Source organism: Sebastes umbrosus, chromosome 1 (assembly GCF_015220745.1).
Source record: "Sebastes umbrosus isolate fSebUmb1 chromosome 1, fSebUmb1.pri, whole genome shotgun sequence".
In the NCBI taxonomy this organism is placed as follows: domain Eukaryota; kingdom Metazoa; phylum Chordata; class Actinopteri; order Perciformes; family Sebastidae; genus Sebastes; species Sebastes umbrosus.
The window spans coordinates 39907465-39926398 of record NC_051269.1 but is presented as its reverse complement, the minus strand read 5'-3'; the positions used below and the strand labels follow the sequence as shown (position 1 = coordinate 39926398).

Below are 18934 nucleotides of genomic sequence, written 5' to 3'. Positions count from 1 at the left end.
TTATGGTGTAATGAACTTTCATTCTTATTTGGAACAGACAGGTCATTATTAAAATGGATATTGTTACGCATCACATTTACTAAAGTCTATTAAAATTGTTTTTTTATTTTCTAAGGTGTTTGTTTTCGAAAAAGCTAAAAGAAAAACAAGTTTTTTTTTTTCAAGAGTTTTGCAAAGACAAATGCCGCTGTGCTGAAAGTAGAAGTCTGTTTGGCAGATTTAAAGGGAAACTCCATATTTTTTAAACATCAAAATGTGTTTACAAGTCTTGGGGAGTATATAAAGCCTTTTATACAACCTTTAAAACTTATGTTAAAGCCCTTTCTACACAAATCTGCAGCCTTCTAAGGTGAAGATTTATAAAAACTCTGTTTACCTTGTATCTGTGTGGACGTGTAAAACGGAGCGTTTGGGAAACGATGACGTCCTCTCCTCATTTCGCACACGCCCATTGCTGCTTTGTGTAATGAGCATGCTCCAGAAACAATAACAAAGATGTCGGACTATCGGCTTTGCGATTTATTAGTACTGCTCGGACTAATTACTACTTTACATTTTAAAAACGTTCCAGTCATAGGAGGCCAAAGCAGGAACACATTAAACATGTGGTGGCCGAATGGTGATTGAAAGAGCTTTTGGGGCGATTGAAGGCGAGGTTTGGAGCACTCAGAAAGGCGACGGACATAAACCTGAATGACCTCACTTTTGTCGTTTATGCATGTAAAGAGACGGTTGATGACAGCAGAGTGATGACAGGAATCTCAGCCCCCCCCACCAACAATAACTGTTATCCAGCTGACTGTAATGAAGCCGAGGAAAAGGGAGAGAGAAGGGTGGTAACAAAACTCCTTGACCCTTAACTTGTGATCTCACTTGTGGTGACATGTAAATATTACGGCGAGCGTTCGGAGTCGTTTTGGTGTCAGAGTGTGGACGGAGATATTTTGTAAAATAAAACAAATTGATGATCAGGTTTTGCTGCATCGATTCTGACCCTTTTTTTGGATAAACTGTCCATCCTGAGTCTGACAATGTTAAATGAGTGCAACGCTAAATCAGTGGAGTACTACTTTAAGGAAAAAACTTTGTTTGGGGTTGGGCTAAGGAGTTGAGATAATGCTACTTAGAGCTAATAGTTAACTTTGAAACAAATTGTGAAGTGGTTGTGGGTTGTGTCGTGCAAGAGCACTATACATAAACACATAAAACCAAAGGATGAACCATTGTTTGTTGTTAGTTGGCTACCAAAGCTTCTTCTTACCAATATGCACAGAACATTGAGGGGGTCAATTAGCTTAGCACAAAGACGGGAAGTGAGAGGAAACAGCTAGAAATCCAAAAAGTGTAGGCTAATTCCTAAATTGTCAAATTATTCTTTTAATTTCGTGGAGTAATTCTGACTCCACCACCAGTAATGAAAAATAGCATGGGGCCTGAATTTGATTTTACATAAAGCATTAACACTTTAAGTCCACATTTTTCATATTGCACATATGTAGTATGTGAAGTAAGTGAAAGTTGTACCTTTTGATCTGTAACATTCAAAGAGGTCACAGCAAGCCAAGAAATGACTTGGAAGTTGAGGCAAAATAGGTGGTTACAGACAGTGAAATGGGGAAACTGGGACAGGAACCTGTGCTCGGGTTCATTTCAGAATGACAGATAAGAAATTCATCTTTCCATGTTTATCAAACTCGTGCATCCTGCAGGATTGCAGCAGTCCTGAAAATAGGCGGATGAAAAATGTTTGGAAACTGTGCTATTGCCTGTGAGTAACAGTCCACCACAGTTTTGTGAGCATTTGACAAGCTGTCAGAACGCTCCCATCATCCAGTTTTGGTTTGCAAACCAGCGGTTGAGAAACCCTCTAGTTAGCTTCTTCTTCTTCCATAAATCTGACACGTAGAAGAGAATCATAAACTACATTCATTCTAATGTCCAGAGCTGAATATAGAGGCATGAGAAGCTACAAAATGAACATAAAAAATACAAAAAACATCATAAAACAGCAAATCTTCATTGGAACTGGACACACACAACCGTTTGAGTTAAGACCTAGAAAGAAAAGAAACAAATATTAACCATGGAAAGCAGATTGACCTTTTAAAAAGAACTTAAACCTTAAATTAGCGACAAGACAGCACATAGCACTGCAAAGTTTGCTTGTCAAAATAAAGGTTTTAATCTGGATGCAGATGTTCATGTGCAAGTTATGCACAGAGTATCAAGGATGCATTGTGCAAAAGTCAGACTTATGACCACAGAGTTACGGTCTTCTAAATATGTCAAGTTGCTGTAATGCCACCTACATGCAAAATACCAGTAACATTTTGAGCATCAATCAGAGTTCATACGTACATATATATCATCTAAATTTGGTTGAAATCTCACTTTTTTAAGAGTTATTGCGACTGATATTAAAGAAGCCATGGATGCTTCAGTATGGAATTCCAGAAACAAATGAATAGCTTTGTCCCAAATACATTAAGCACCAATTGGGATGAATTTTCCGAGGAAATTTGTGTTATTGGTGATAAAAAAAACAGTTTAAAACTCACATTAAATAAGTTACATTTGTGTAGATTGAAAATGATAGAAATCAGTTAAAACCAAGAAAATGTTGCACTATCCAAACCAAAATCTAGTACTTTCTACCTTGGACCATGGCGGAACATATTTTTAATTTCTGAATCTGAATTTTATTGTTTATTTCTGCAGGGACACAATTAAAAGTAACTGCACCAGAGTTAGCTACTAGCTAATTTACATCTGTTGTCTCTGGGCAGGTAGACGAAAAAACAACCACAGAACAACAAACACTACAAAAAAAGAGCACAATACATAAAAGTCCATCAGTGTGACATAATAAATAGAATTAGTATGGTAATTACAATAACCTTTACGTAAGACTTAAGCCAAAGCTTGTTACATATCTTCATATAACGGTTTGTATGATAGCCTATCTTACAAAAAGTTAGTCACCATTTTTCGTGCGTTTTCTTACGAAAGTCCGGCAACACGTGTCAATTTCTGCTCGTTACACGCATACAGTCTTTTCAAAATAAACTTAGTTAGGTTTAGGAAAAGATCGTGGTTTGGATTAAAATAACTCCGGAAGTGGCGCTAATAAAGTACAAAAGTACGTGTTTTTTGACCCACCTATCCACCCCGACCTCCTCCCTACACGGCGTTTGTCACTCTTTATACTTCCTGGTTCACGATTACGTGGATTACATACAAACTGATTTCGAGGGAAATATATGAATTACAGTGCATTACTTAATTATAGCTACGAACGGTGTCTGAGAGCAGCCTGAAGCTTGAGGCTGGTTGAGTCTCTAATGTTTGTGGGTATGGAGTTCCACTTCTCCACTACTTTAACCGAGAAAGCAGACTGACTCTTTGACTGAGTCTTCCATAATAGATGCTCTAGTCCTACCGGCACAGCCACCACCGGGATAGGTCAGGCCTCCTCTAAGAACAGAGGGTGCGCTATTCTCATTAATTTTAAACATCTGGCCTGCATCAGAGTAAAATAAGAAGAAATTATAAACTTATTGTATAACTTTTCGCCAAAGGTCATTGAAATCTGTTTTTTGAGATGTCCTGCCAACACACCGACAGACAAAGAGGACTGAAACCTTCTGGACGGAGCTGACTGTATATTCTGTGTCTCCTCTTCCTACTGCTTGCTGCAGTCTTATTGCAATTCACATGTGTATTCTGAAGGCCTTGTTCAAGCTACGGTAAAGCTGATAAACAGTATCAGTCACACAGGGGATTAGTTACACAGAGTGCACCCATCCCACTGCTTCTCTGCTTAATTCAAACTCCAATCATTTGCATGCTGCAGAGTATTTGGAACTTACTGGACATCTTTGGTATGCGGATGGGGCCGCTGCTGGTGCCATCGCCCCCTTCGGTCAGAGCTTTGATCTCAATGAGGTAGTCCTCTCCGGAGGGGATTTGCAGCTCCACACTGGTCTTATTGGTTTCCAGTACAGTAGTCCTGCCGTGCCAGTTCTGACGATACACGACCTTGAGGAGAGTGCAAATCAAGGCGTGAACTTTTAATTCATCAGTCGTAAATTAAAAGTCAGAAAAACTTTATGACGTCTTAAGAACGGGATGTAAGACTTCATTAAACACATGAAAAACAAATCAAATTCTAAAAAGCAGGACACCAAATTTTGGTTATACAGTCCATCTCTAGAGGAGGTAATGAATTGAAAATGACTTGTGAGGTGCTGGTTTGGTCCGGTGACTCAAAGTGGAGGAACATATTTTCAAAAAAAGACCTCAGACCTCCTTTTATGGAATTTCATCTCCATCAAAATGCGGCATAATGTTTTATTTCTTACTTCAAAAAGAAACACGCGGCACAGAGAGCCAAACTGTGAATGTAGTTTTAAAAACATGAAAAATATGTAAGAAATTTTTACTTTTGATTCACAGTGGTGCCAAATTATGAAACCATTCATGTCTACAGGCACTGCACGCTCCCTTACAACAGAGCTTCACAAAAGACTTATCATTAAATGAGCAGGGCCGCATATCTCTGGAGAATACATTATATTTATATATTTGTGGAAAGCATTATCAAAAAACAGTGTTTTTTTTTTTTTTTTAAGTATGCAAAGTGGATCAAATATGAGTCATTGTTGTGCTGGTTGGAAGAAGCTGAATATCTTCTGTGGCTTGACACCTTTCATTTTATCACCTGGAAGAGATCTTTTAATTTTGAAAGGCCAGACAGGGCCAATCCATAATGTAACACCGGAGTGCTGAGGTCTATCTCTCCACTGCGAAGAGAAAGCCATTTATTGGGATGACAGCTGCCGAGGCTCTATTTGTTTCTCCAGTTCTGGAGTTTCTAGCTATTACTCTGACAAACTCACCTTGTATCCTGTCACCTCAGACTCATTTTCCATCGCCTTGACATGTTCCCAATTCAGAAAGATCTTAGAGTTGGTCAGGCTCCACTCAATATTCCCCGGAGGCTGACTTGGAGCTGCAAGACATGTAATTATATAGACACGAGGTTAACAAATGAATGCATAAAGCGTAGTGTCATCGCCACCAATAATACTCTCTAACACCGCAGTCAACCTTGTAATCATGGTGTTGCGGCAGAATGCTTTTCAGACTATATACTCTTCAACCTCCTCGTACACACTGGAGAAAAACAGAGGTCAAGACAAATAGAAAGTGCGTGCTCTTCATTTATGTGTGTGAAAACACAGCTAATAAGGATGAAATGAAAAGTTCACCCTGAAGCAGGGAAAAAGTCTTTACTTCATCATATTTCACCGTGAACAGATTCACTGGTTCTGGCTTAATATGAATGGTGTGGACTTTTTTTTATTTTCAGTCAAAAAATATGAAACAACGATATGAAACATATAAAGACGTGAGAGAAAACAACATAGAACGTAACAGGACATTCTAGTTTAGCTGAAGCTGACAGAGGGATTAGCATGCTTGTTAAGGAGATGTCTGACAAGGGGGAAGGTAATTAATGAATGAATACATTGAATTAATGAATGAACAAATGAATAACACCAGAAAAGAAAAACTACTATTGATAATAGTAGGGTTGTCAAAGTTAACGCGATAATAACGCGTTGATGCACATTCTTTTTAACTCCACTAATTTCTTTGACGCATTAACGCAACTTGATATTTTAGGTTGTAGAGGGCTCAGTTTTAAAGCTAGAGTGAAGATAGGATAATGAATCCATCGGTACCAACCATGTCATACTGGCTTGTCGAGAAGGAGGCTAAATAACGCTCCAAACTTGCGCTAAATTTTGGAGAGGAAAAACTGTCATGGCCATTTTCAAAGGGGTCCCTTGACCTCTGACCTCCAGATATGTGAATGAAAATGGGTTTTATGGGTACCCACGAGTCTCCCCTTTACATACATGCCCACTTTATGATAATCACATGCAGTTTGGGGCAAGTCATAGTCAAGTCAGCACACTGACACACTGACAGCTGTTGAGTTTGCCATGTTATGATTGGAGCATATTGTTTTATGCTTAATGCAGTACCTGTGAGGGTTTCTGGACAATATCTGTCATTGTTTTGTGTTGTTAATTGATTTCCAATAATAAATATATACATACATTTGCATAAAGCAGCATATTTGCCCACTCTCATGTTGATAAGAGTATTAAATACTTGACAAATCTCCCTTTAAGGTACATTTTGAACAGATATAAAATGTGTGATTAATTTTACGATTGAACGCAATTAACAACAGACAACCACGCAATACGATTAAATATTTTAATTGATTGTCAGCCCTAAATAATAGTAATAAAAGTAATATCTAGTAAGTCAATATATTTTTTTAACTGTTGTTTTTGTCATGAAGACTTTCACACAGAACGTGAATATTATAATACGAATATTACATATATTTTATTTCCAAACGTCAACCAATCACGTTGTGCTGAACGGGTCGAGTTGTGCCTTTATTTATGAAACAACAACGGCAAACTTTACTACTCCTTTCAACCTTTACAAAGGCAGCGCAGACCAGATCCACTCCTTCCGTTCTTACCTTTCACAATAAAAGCCCTAGAAATATAATATTTGCAGGCGAATATTTCGCATTTTCGTGTTGTTTATTCATCACGTCAGACCTTAAGGCTGCAAAGGCAGTGATAACAACCTCGAATGCATTGACTTTAAGAGACTGTAAATTTGACCTGTATAATTGTGATGGCTGAAGCCTCATATTAACTTCTGAATACATTTTTACACAGGAGACGGACTGCGGATTTTACCACCATCCCTTACATATAAAGAGCAGTGGGAAAAGATCTTTTAATGGCCAGTATGAACAGACACACAAAACCTGTTTCAGTGTTCATACGGGCACCTGACTAGTGTGTTAAGACACACATGAATCTGTGTGAACCTATCTTTTATTGATTTATGGAAACATGGTTTATAAAACATACAGAGTAGACACTGAGTGCAGATTAATGTTTTCTACCTTGTTCCTATAATGAAGAGAAATGTACTTCTCGTTGACTCACTCACTGTGTGAAAACATGCAGACACAACACTTTTGAATGTATAATCAGTATGAAGTCACCTGTCAGGGAGGTGTGTGTGTGAATGTAATGTGTGAAAAACTGTTGGAACTGATATCAAACAGCGGTGCAGCGGTGTACTTAAGGGTTTGTACCAAACAAATGTAAGAATATCAATCGTCTTTCTTCCTCAGTTTTTTTAGTGGTAGTCAGTGTTGCTGGATTTTCAAACACAACTAACTGTATAATAAATGTCATTAAATCCCCTAAAGTCCCAGAAACATTACAGAGGACATGAACTCAATGGTATCTACGGCGCTGGCTTCATGGCCACTATAGACAGGAGACCAATAACTCTTCCAGCATACATTCAGTATGGCATGTGAGTATTTTATTTAAATAAACTTGAACTTACTGTGGAAAGTAATGTATGTTAAAGGCAAATAAAGGACTTGTGTGTGGACTCACGTGGTTTCTTAGTAGTGATGTTAAAAGCTGGGCTGCAGGGTCCCAGTCCAGCGCTGTTCTGGGCTCTGACTGAGATCAGATACACCGTGCTGCCCTTCAAGCCGGAGAGCAGAGCTGTGGTGTCGATAACCCTCCGTCTCTCGGCATCACTCTGCTGGGATCCTTCCTCCCAAAAGAGAACCTGGACCAAAGATACGAGGGTTACCACAGACCTCTAGCCATATTGTGTACCTTTGCCTTTTTTTCCATTTTCCATTAATAAGTCAGTGAAACGGTGGCAGCCGAGTCAAATCAAAGCTTATTTATTTTGCCTATTCCCTACAGAGAGCATCGCAATGTGCTCATAAAGAAGAGTATTGTAGATTATTATTCCAACACGTTCTCGTCCCAACTCATCACATACTGACACTTTGTCAGACCCCTCTGCGTCACTTTTCTGTCGCAGTAAACACGTGTCAGATTAGAATCTTTGTTATAATGATGATATTGCCTTTGAAATTAAGATTTCATACTAGGCGAGGATACAATTTTTTTTTTTTTTTCTCTTGTGTCTCCATTGTAACCTTCATAATAATATAGTTTACTCACAATTGGATTAATATTCCTTAGGTTCTGACCTTTCAAATGAGATCAAATATATGCATCTAAGCCTTATGGTTGAGGAACTAGTCCTGCTTAATTTTGGGTAGTTATTTTAGGCACTTTTTTCAACAGGTTAATGTTGTGAATTAAACAGAAACACTTGCTTAGGTTCAGGCAACAAAACCACTTAGTTAGGTTTAGGAAAGATTTACAAATGTGACTGAACGTTGTGAACACACGACACAAATGAACAGCTGATTATAACGTGAAAGTGAAACGTAACACACGGGACACGAACAGCGGTCTCCTGGATGAAAGCCTTGTGTTAGTTGGACCCATCCACCTCACATCCCACCCGCCCTGTGTGTCTTTGTTGCTCGTTAAACTACAGCACTACATGCACTTTCCCTGTGCATTTACTGTTGCCACGTATGGGTTTGCATTGGAGTTAATGGAACATCTGGTGCATCTCCTATACCCTTTGCGAAAGGGTGCCTTGTGCAGCGGTATCGAACGCCGATGGCCGTGACAAAGTGGCGGTATTTGATGCCCTGGAAATGAAAACGGGCTGATTATTCAGTGCACATGTTGACACAAACTGACTCAAGGAATGTGACAACAAGGAAGTCTGCGCAAATGTTACACAAGAGTAATTCGTTAAAAACTGAAGGGTCATCTCGGTTTAAGTCTTTAATATACTGAAACAGTGATTCTACAGGACCCAACTTAAAAGGAGAAGAAAAAAGTTCCCCACAATCAGCTCAGCTACTGTAGGTCCTGAGGCAGTCCAACCCACATTTTTAAACTACCAAGTGATACTGTATCTGACAATCAGCATACCAAACGCAGCACTGGGAGTGAGAAGTGCAAGGATAAGGAGCTTGTCAGAATCTGTATTCATAGGGAGATCATTTATGACCCTAACACGAGATGGGAAAAACCAGACAGGGAAATGTCAAACAGATGGTTTGAGAGGAGGTGCTTATTCAATTGACTGCACACAGGTTTTTTCAGGGATCTTGCTTGGGAAAGGCAGATTAGCGACAGGGCCTGGAGTTGCTGATAACAGATGCATCTCGGGTGTTTTTTCTTTTTACACCAGCGGTTTAATTATGGCAGTTTTACCAGCACTTGGGAAGATACCTAAAACACCCGAGCAGAAGAAGTTTAGAGTTTTGAACATCACATCTGCTACGATGAATCCAAACACACACTCAAAGAGGGATGAAAGAGACGAGTCTGAGGAGACTTAAGCTGTGTTGCTGCATCTTAAAGTCTTATGGAGACAGAGCCAGGAAAGTCCATCATACCACCGGGGCTTGAACAATAATAATAATATTTGTGTGTGGAAAGCACAGATATTTAAATAGGATTTTTATATGGCCAGCTTCAATGTTTGTATTGAACCTGGTGGAGACATTTTCAGAAGAGAGGGTGATTTAGCCTGTAGTATCAAACAGTAATACATCAAGAGTGGATGTGCATTGCCTACATTTCAGAAAATGATCTGATGCTGTGCATAATAAAATAAATATGAAACATAAACAGAAATTATCAGGTGTGAAATTTGCACTGGATTGTCCTGCCAATAAACCTGCTGACAGCAGAGCTCGCCGAATTATCCGCACGACAGCTGAAGGCACCAAATATATATAATGATCACAAAGTCAAAAATGTGCCTAATAATTTCTTCCAGAAAGTTGTTTCTGGTGCTGCAGCTGTTCTGTTGCCTCCCCTAACGATTCCTATATTGTAAAGGAAATTGACCGTTTGCTAAACCCCCTTCCCCAAACAGCGATTGTCCAATCGTAACTTAGCAACTGTAACTAGGGATGGCAGGCTTGTTAAGCTTTGGATTTCTCCGTATGCAGAGGGAGTGTGCCTGGAGCGGTGTGGTAAGAGTGGCACTCTGCATTGAATGAGTTTGGAGACTTGTGTCTTTTTTATTAAAACCTTTTCAAAACTCGAAAAAATACAAGAGTGAGGAATTCAACAGTGGGTTTATCTGCTCTAATGAAAGCTGTTTAACGTTAGCATGCCAACATCTAACCTGTCATTTTTGTGCCAGTAATTCATGATGCAGTAAACATCTGAAAGGAGAATTAGTTAGAATGAAATAATATAGATTTTTATACTAGGTATACAGACTAGGTATAATTTGCTTCTCCTTTATTTCCACGTCTTCAACTGGTGAGTATGCTTACTTGTGACGCTTTTGAAGGTTTCTCATTTTTAGACGAGTCAGCCGGATACAATAAAATGTAATAAAATCTGCCAGCGACAGTTGTCATTTCAGCAAAAAATCAAAGGTCTACTTTTGTCTACTTCTGACAGAAATCAAGGACCTTTTCTTTCTAAAAATCACCACACATTTGGAGTGGTATATATGCCACCGCAATCACTGTAAACGGTGCATTGCTAGAATGGACAGCTTGAGAGGTGTAGCAATAGTAACGGAGGGACGCAGGGCTTAGTGAAGTTAAACTGAGGGAAGGTTGTTTCAGCAACATTCAAACTATTACTGTCCAAGTCACAGTCAGAAATAAGGCTGGATTACCAACCAGGAAAAGTGGGCAGCTGCCTATGGACCCTATTAGCCTGACATCGCCAGACGAAATCGCAAATGCGAGTTAGTGTGTGTAGGGGGGGGGTGGGCGTTGCCTTGGAAGGAGCCCCGAGGCGAGGCCGGGGGGGGGGTTTAGACGGAGCTTCTGAGGCGATGCTACTTTCAAACTTTGCTAGCTTTTCTACATCAACCCCATCTTTAACTAACTATGTTTGGCCTTCTTGTGTCAAAATCTAGTTTTACAAGCTGTATTATTTTAGATTATATTGTGCTCACATGGTGCATACTCCAAAATAAAATGATGTTGATCACATTTAACTAACCTGAGGTCGTGTAGTGTTCCTCCATCATGTGAGGGCCGGTTGGTGTCTGGGCAAATAATGAAGCTGCCGTGTGTAGTCAGCTGTGTGCGATGGATCTGATGGACTTAGATAGAGCAGGACACTTTTGCCCTGGGGGCCTCATACAGGTTAATCCTGCCACGGTCAGACACTTTTATATGGTGGTGTATAGTTTTGATGGTGAAGCAGACAGCCTCAAAAGTTAGTGGTTCAAAGTGTTGAGAGGTGGAGGTTGAAGAATGTTATACGTCTCTCAGTCTGTTAACACTTGGAGCTGTATTTAGGTCCAAGGGCTCCTGCTATTTTCGTTCATATAGTCGAAGCAGCGCTGTGAACCAAGAGGTTGGGTGAAAGCGGGGGATAAATTGAAGGGTGTGGTGATGAGTCATTATCCTCTCAGCAAGTCACTTTACAATTACTTCTCTCATACCTTTCAAACAGCTGTTCCATTCAAAGTGGTATATGACAACAATGACACTGAGGAGAGAGGGAGAAGAAAAATAGTATCATTGTCGTGGTGGTGCAGTTAGGTAAGACGTGACCTCAGGGCACCTCCAATCTGCAGCTGAATATGGTGTTTTTTTTGTATTCAAGTTTGAAGTTACTTTTCCTGATCTGCTATTAGTGTGGTTTATATGTATCGATCACACCACTCCTCATCTAATTGTCTTCAGCAACAGCCAGGGCTGGCTTGAATGTGTGTTTGTCATCTTCTAACACATCAAGCAGAAATGTGAGAGCAGCCATTCACCAGCAGTGGGCCTCAGAGCGCCACCTAGTGGGCTGTGAAGGTACTGCCAAATGGTTAAGGTTAAATTAAATTATAGGGCTGTCAAAGTTAACGCGACAATAACGCAAACAGCTGTTTGCCATATCATCTTAAAATGGGATTACATGTAATTTTAGTGTTAATAGCTTGTTTCCACTGTCCCCCAATTGGCCATCAGTCATTGTGGGTATACGTATCACTGCACCTGGTGACCATTCCCCCTGACAGCTAAAAGGAACGTAGTGTACTGGAGGCGTGAAGATGTCTTAGTGTCAGGATCAACTTTAGAATATGTGGAGAATCTGTTTTTGAAAAATAACTGTGAATCAGTCCTTGCGTTCAACTGCATTACTGTAGATTATACTATTATTATTATAATGTATACAATTATTTACAAAGAGCAAGGTGAAGTTACTGATACTGAGGCATTTTGTTTACTTACACACTTGAGATGTTCGTTAATTGCCCCCTTCAGTCTAATTGCAATGGAATGAGCCAAATTGTCACTCTAGCCAATATAAAATCCTTAATGAGTCATATCCTCTGGAAAAACACTGCCGCTTGGGAGCTTGGCCAAAATCACACAGCAGAACAGTGTTATCTCAGGCTTTTCAGGGTCACGCCCAAAAGCACAGGGTTAAAGGGGCTGTAAGTGAGAATCAGAAATTGCTTGTTAACAGTGACACCGTTAAGTGGCCGTTAAGTCAACGACAATCAGCCTCCTGTTGCTCGCACAAGAGTGCATCGGTCAAAACAGTGAGGCGACACACACGAGACTGAACGTGATTGACAGGCATCATGATGATTAACGTTAGCAACATTAGCAGCTAAAACCACAATATCACTATATATTTCACATGCTTGGCAGTAATGTTAGCTGACCAAATGAAGGGTCCTCCATGAATCGGAGGCCTGGTCGATGTTGATACTAGTTTTCACCCGACATCGGTCACATTCCTGTTGTGCAAGACGGGCTTCAATAGATATAACTTTGTTTTTTTTGTGCTTCTGTTGAGTTTGTGTTGGAGTCTAAGGGTGTGGTGGGAGCTGGTTGTTTGTTGGCGTTAGGGGACTCCATTTCTAACCGAACGTTAGCTATCATTGCACACTGTTAGCGGAGCTGAAGAAAGTAAAGGCACTCGTGAGCGCGCATGACGTCACCTCTGTTTTCCCGGGGTAAAAACGTCCCCCATTCTTCACATTAAAAGCAGTCTACGGGCTGATAGAGGAAACCCAGAAAGTCACAGAAGGTTTAATTTTTTTGGTTAGGTTGCAACTTGTTCACACATTGGCAATAAAAAAACATTAAAACACATTTATACGAGTAAAAACATACATACAGTCCCTTTAAGGTCAACTAAAGGTCTAATAAAATTTCACCAAATTGTGGTTAGGATTAGAAATGCAAGTGCGAAGCCCTGTAGCTGTCCTAATCTAAATTCATGAATGTGTTTTCCACAGATATGTCATCAAATTTGAATCAGTTCATCCTCGAGTCCAAGTGGACATGTCTACCAAATTTGAAGAAATTCCCTCCAGGCCCTCCTGAGTTATCGCGTTCACAAGAATGGGATGCACGTGGGGTCACAGTGACCTTGACCTTTGACCACCAAAATATAATCACTTCATCCTTGAGTCCAGGTGGATGTTTCTACCAAATTTGAAGAAATTCTCTCCAGGCGTTCCTGAGATATCGTGTTCACAAGAAGGGGACGGAAAGACGGACAGACAGACGGACGGACGGACAGACAAACGTACTTACGGACGTACAACTCGAAAACAAAATGCCTCGCTGGCACTGAGGCATATAAAAGACTTACTTTTTACAATACGGGATCTTTAATAACATAAATCCTACAGTGAGATAATGTGTGTTTATGTTTTTCTAGATAAGAATATACAAATAATGATAAACTAAATATTTGTCAACATTAAAAATTGTAAAAATACATTTATATTGTGAAGGAGCTGCAAAACTCTAAAAAATATTTGCCCTATTTCAGCATGAATATTCATGCAAACATTAGTCTCAGCTCAGCTAAACTGCTCTGTCTCGCTCTCAAACAGCCATCATGGAGCTTCAAACCCGTGTCTCAACAATGTGTGCACCAAACACTGGCAATGACCTCAAAGCTTCTATGCAGAGGTCAAGCCACCTGGGCATACCCCACCATATAAAATAACTGGGCTTTAGAAGAGAATGTTATTTTTATCCAGGTTTTCCACAGCCAAGTCCCAGGAGAGTGTTTGTTGTACAGGATAGTGATGTATGATGTTCACACTTTCATTTATTTATTTATTATCGGGAATAGAAGCTCTCAGACAGCCTTAGTATTGAGGTTTTTTTGAGACTGGAACAGCTGCCAACAGACCTCTCTTCATCCCTTAGATTAGCCCGTGAAAAATCTGCCGCTCCAACACTTGCAGTATTTCAGTGTCAGAATATTTCCACGTTGTCGCCACCGGCGGTTCTATTCAAATGAACACCAGCTTATTGTACTGTCAGTCATTCTGGGATTAATGTCTACTCCTTGTTTGAATATTCCTTGTGGCACTATTATTTCAACTTTTTCTTTTTCATACCTCGTATGCGATGATCTTCTCGCTGCTGGACCCGGGGGGAATTGGTTCCCAGTACACTTCGATCTCAGAGGCTGACACAGCGCGGGCCCAAACTCTCGATGGCGCCTCAGAGGGCTCTAAATAGAATAGATCATGAATTATGCATTTTTGCAATTAAGGGTACATTTCTTGAGCATGATCAACTTTATTTGCAGCGTGTACAGGGGAACGCGCTCACCTTCTTCTGCAGAAAACACCGTGACGACGCGGCCGAACGGCCCCTCTCCCATGCTGTTGTAGACTCCCACTTTCACTTCAAACTGGGACAGGGGCGCGATGCTGTCGTTCCTGTAAATATACCTCGATGCATCAGGCGATGCCAGCACTGTCTGGATCCAGGTGCTGCTGCCATGTGGGCGGAAAGCCACGACATATCCAAAGTCCTCTCCGCTCTGCTGTTCCTCTGGAACTGGCTGAGAGAGGGACAGAAAAGTTACGCCTTTGACCCAAACAACTGTGAGCAGAAATTGAATTAGGGGGGGTGTAAAAAAGTTTTATGTCTGTTGAGCAAAGGTACCGATGCAGCATCTTTCTGCACTTTGAACCACATCCAGAGAATGTAAAGTTGTCACCTAATTCTAGATTTACACGTGTGAAATTTGCACTAGCTCCGTATCTTTTTTTTGATTTACACAACAGGGGGATGGGGGAGGGGAGGGCAGCAAATCAGAAAAGCTCTGCCTTTAATTAAAAGTCATCTCACTGAAGCCAGGCCACTGCAGACACACTAACTCTGCCAGAAGTCCATTCTCGTCAAAGACTGCTCGGTCACAATGAATGCCCACTCAGAAATGCACATGATCCTCTTACCTCCCACATGATGACAAGTTCTCCTCGAGCTCCTCCGCCGCCGCTCGCATTAACTGGTGCAACCTTGGGAACTAAACAGGCACAAAGGAAACTTAATCATCCCTCCGTTTGGACACTGATGTCTTAGGCAGGTGCAGAGGGTTCTGATAAACCACACAGCTTCGAATGAGGTCTTCTTATTTACATAAAACAGGTTAATCACACAGCAGAGAAGTTTTTTTTTTTTCTTGTTGACATGACAGCGGCATTACCGCCCGCGTACGGTGACGTTATTAGCTGAGCACCGTATGTCAGCCCCATGTGTGAGGCACAACGGGAAACTTGTTCCCTTGTGATTCAACCAGCGGGATGGAATTACTCAGCTCGGAATAGACACTTTCATGTCGATGCCTCATGTGCGGATAGGTCACATTTTTCTCCTGTTGATGCAACTATTAATCACGTTAAAGTGTGCTGACATACACAAGCTCATTGTTGATACTTAAATATTTAAAAGTGTAATTCAATTCTTTTTGCATGTGGCTGAGTAATCACAGTATTGGCATGAAAACGCACAACAGATTTTGAAATGAGTAACATCGCAGGGAGCACTGAAGGAAACGGTTATGAATTTGTTACGAAAACAGACAACAAATTGAGAGGATACCTGCTGCTTTGGTTCGAATCTGTTTGGATGGCGTGCTGGGTTCGCCGACACCAACACTGTTGATTGCCACCACCCTGAATTCATACTCCACCCAGGGGATCAAATCTTTCACTGTCGCATGCATCATCTGTCCAGGCACAGAATCAGGAACTAGGATTAAAGAATTCAGAATTGAGATGTGTTGTTTTTTTATGTTTTACTTTGGCACATTTCACATTTTGTCTCCAACAAATATAATAAAAACATTTCACAAACCAGCGAAGTACATGCAAATGAAATGGTGACATTTGTAAATCTCTTACTACTATTCCAATAACAGTAGTATTGAGTATAAGGAATATGAAGAGAAGGCTGATATCTTTCTATATTCATACTGACTTTATATAACCAAGCATTAACAACTTAAAGACCTACACAGGCGAACAAAAGATACAAATAATCAGAAAAAGAAAGGACATAAATGCAGTTAATAAGCTGTAATATAGGCGTCTAATGCCATTTCACTCTTCATCAACAGAGATTAGTGATACATATGTTTCTAATACTCTGTTCATCCCCTCTTATCCCCTGTAATAATACAAATACATTTCATAATAACACAGCAGCACCACTCACTACAGTCTAAGTTGAAAAGCCTCTTTGACATAGTGTCTAAAAAAACTGAATATTATTAGTTTCACAGAAGTGGATTGCATTAATTTGAAATACTTGATTGTGTCTGTAATTGACCTCTGACTGCTGTTTCTGTATTTGGTGTGGACACCAGGACTGCTGATTCTAACTGCTGCTACTGTAGCTGATGCAAAACCTAATAAACAAAAACTTATGTTCAAATGTTTTTACTTGTATGCACCACATTGTTTTTGTTTTATTTATTTTTAAAAGGTTTGGTCATGGCAGTCATGTGATTTCCTCCAAACTAGCACACCTAACTGTTTGAACAAGAGCTCGACTGATAAACTGGCCGGGCCAATTACTGTAGCTTATCTCAGATATATCTGTGTCATCAGCTGATAACAGGAAATTGCAGTACTGAAATGCCCAAATGATGTTTGCTGAATAGTAGTGTATCCATAACATTGTTTTTCCACCAGAGAGCACCAGCAAGTTGATTTTTCAACTGTAAAATGTCCCAATTAGTTCATATGTTGGTCACAAGTCTTTTAAAAAACGTAAACTTAAAGGGGCACTCCACCGATTTTACACATGAACATCAGTTGTATCACATGTAACAAAGACTACTACTCTACCTGTGAATATATATAATACATAATGCCCTCTGTGTTGCTAAAGGGAACTTTTAAAATCTTTGAAAACAAACTTTATGATGTCATCAGGGTCAGCGTATTAGGGCCATTGTAGGTGAGAAAACAAATGGAGCTGGGGGAGGGGGGTAATAATCAGAGAAAAAAAATCTGAATTTTTTAGATTAATGTAAATTTACGATAAAAAACCTCAGATATTTTCTGAAATATAATTGTAGCTAATTTTTGTCAGTTAAACTTGTCACTAAACAGAAAGAATTTGCATCTGAGAGAGACAGTAAGTTTCCTATGACCACAGACTCACATAGTACAGTGTAAATCCTCAGTATTGACTTCCATGAATTGAAAATAAGCAGCTGTTACCTGTTCTCATAGTCTGCCAGCCTATAGAGAAGGGGGTCCTAGCCTGTAGCATGTACATGGTAACAGGACTGTGGTTGTCATGTCCAGAGCCCCAGGACAGTTGCACAGTGGTGTCGGTAATGTCACTCACTACCAGGCCCTCCGGGGCACCAGGAGGTCCTGCAACACCCAGAAACAAGGACAGACGTCAGCCTCTCTGCTCAACAGCAGCCAAATCAAATGGAGTCACTTCAGGTTAGCCATGGCAGACTCAGAAGTGATTCATAACTCAGCTAACAAGTGGAGATATATAATGGGTCCTATTGGGAGCGCCAGTCTAATCAATACAGCGAGTAGTGCGGTTCACTGAGGTCAGACCATCTACACTATGAGTTTACTTACAGTCGACAATAAGTTCAACTAAATTCAAATTTTAAAATATCCTCACTCTTCTATTTTTTTTAATACTTTATTGCAAGAGTGCAGGTAATATAAATGTACAATCTTGTTCATACGTATATCATTCCTACAATATCTATATATTTAAAAGTGAAAAAGTAAAAATTATAGTAAATTAGAAAAGAAAATAAAGAATAAAGGAAATAATAACAGGAATAAAAACAAGGAGAGTATTGATGAGGATAAAAAGCAAAACAAAACACACAATAAATACAAAAATAAATAAATAAATGAATGAATAAATAATAATAAATAAATAAATAAATAAACACTCTTGAATTGTGATATAACATTATCACTTATCTTGTCATAAAAAAAAATATACAATTGTTAAACTATATGAGAGAAATCATGTTCAGGTGAATCATGAAGTATTAGGCTCGTGATGAGCCAGGCCTGCACAGAATCGATCACAGGGGGTCGCCGCGCAAGGCCTGCCGGTTAGATTTGTGTAAGACTTGATGCCGACTTGCTCTGACGTCATGCACACGTGGGCAACGATAACCTCACCAGATCGAGGCGGCCGCAGTCTTTAGAGCCAGGCGCCGCAGTTGTTCTCCGCCGACTGCAAGACCCAACACATTATGGGAAACGCCTGGCTCGCGCATGATCAAAGAGCTGAGTTTTGACAGCAAACACCACGTGTATTAAAATGTAAAAACTTTCTTTGTAATTGTAATATTTAACAGTAGATTGTATTAGTCTCATGTTGTGCAATGAAGGTTTCATCTATTAACAAACATAACTTGTGTGGTTGATAATAATAATTATTATAATAATGAAGGTTATCTATACATAACATTTATCAAAATGAGTGCTCATTATGTGCTTTACAAGGCGGACATATAAATAATAAAGGATAGAATCCAATGCTAGATACACGCACATTTCCACATATATTTACAAACAAATATAAATAAATCCCAACGTGGTCTGAAAACTACAAGTGGCCTACAGATCGGATCTAACAGGATGTAACTTTTTCTGTGACTTCCTGTAAATTCTTTGAAGGCTGCTC

The 18934-nt window shown here is 39.9% G+C and overlaps 1 protein-coding gene across 1 annotated transcript in view; it reads right to left on the bottom strand.

Annotated features, from left to right (window-relative positions):
• Positions 1-1359: 1359 nt before the first annotated feature.
• LOC119496825 (contactin-4) overlaps positions 1360-18934 on the bottom strand; it is a 113928-nt gene continuing 96353 nt past the window's right edge. Inside the window, exons 16-24 of the mRNA XM_037784417.1 lie at positions 17479-17637; positions 15851-16000; positions 15205-15275; positions 14573-14807; positions 14356-14471; positions 7515-7695; positions 4899-5011; positions 3870-4038; positions 1360-2055 (exon numbers count right to left, since the gene is read on the bottom strand). Coding sequence (XP_037640345.1) covers positions 1967-2055; positions 3870-4038; positions 4899-5011; positions 7515-7695; positions 14356-14471; positions 14573-14807; positions 15205-15275; positions 15851-16000; positions 17479-17637 — 1283 coding nt within the window. The 3' untranslated portion in view covers positions 1360-1966. The remainder of the gene's footprint in view (positions 2056-3869; positions 4039-4898; positions 5012-7514; positions 7696-14355; positions 14472-14572; positions 14808-15204; positions 15276-15850; positions 16001-17478; positions 17638-18934) is intronic.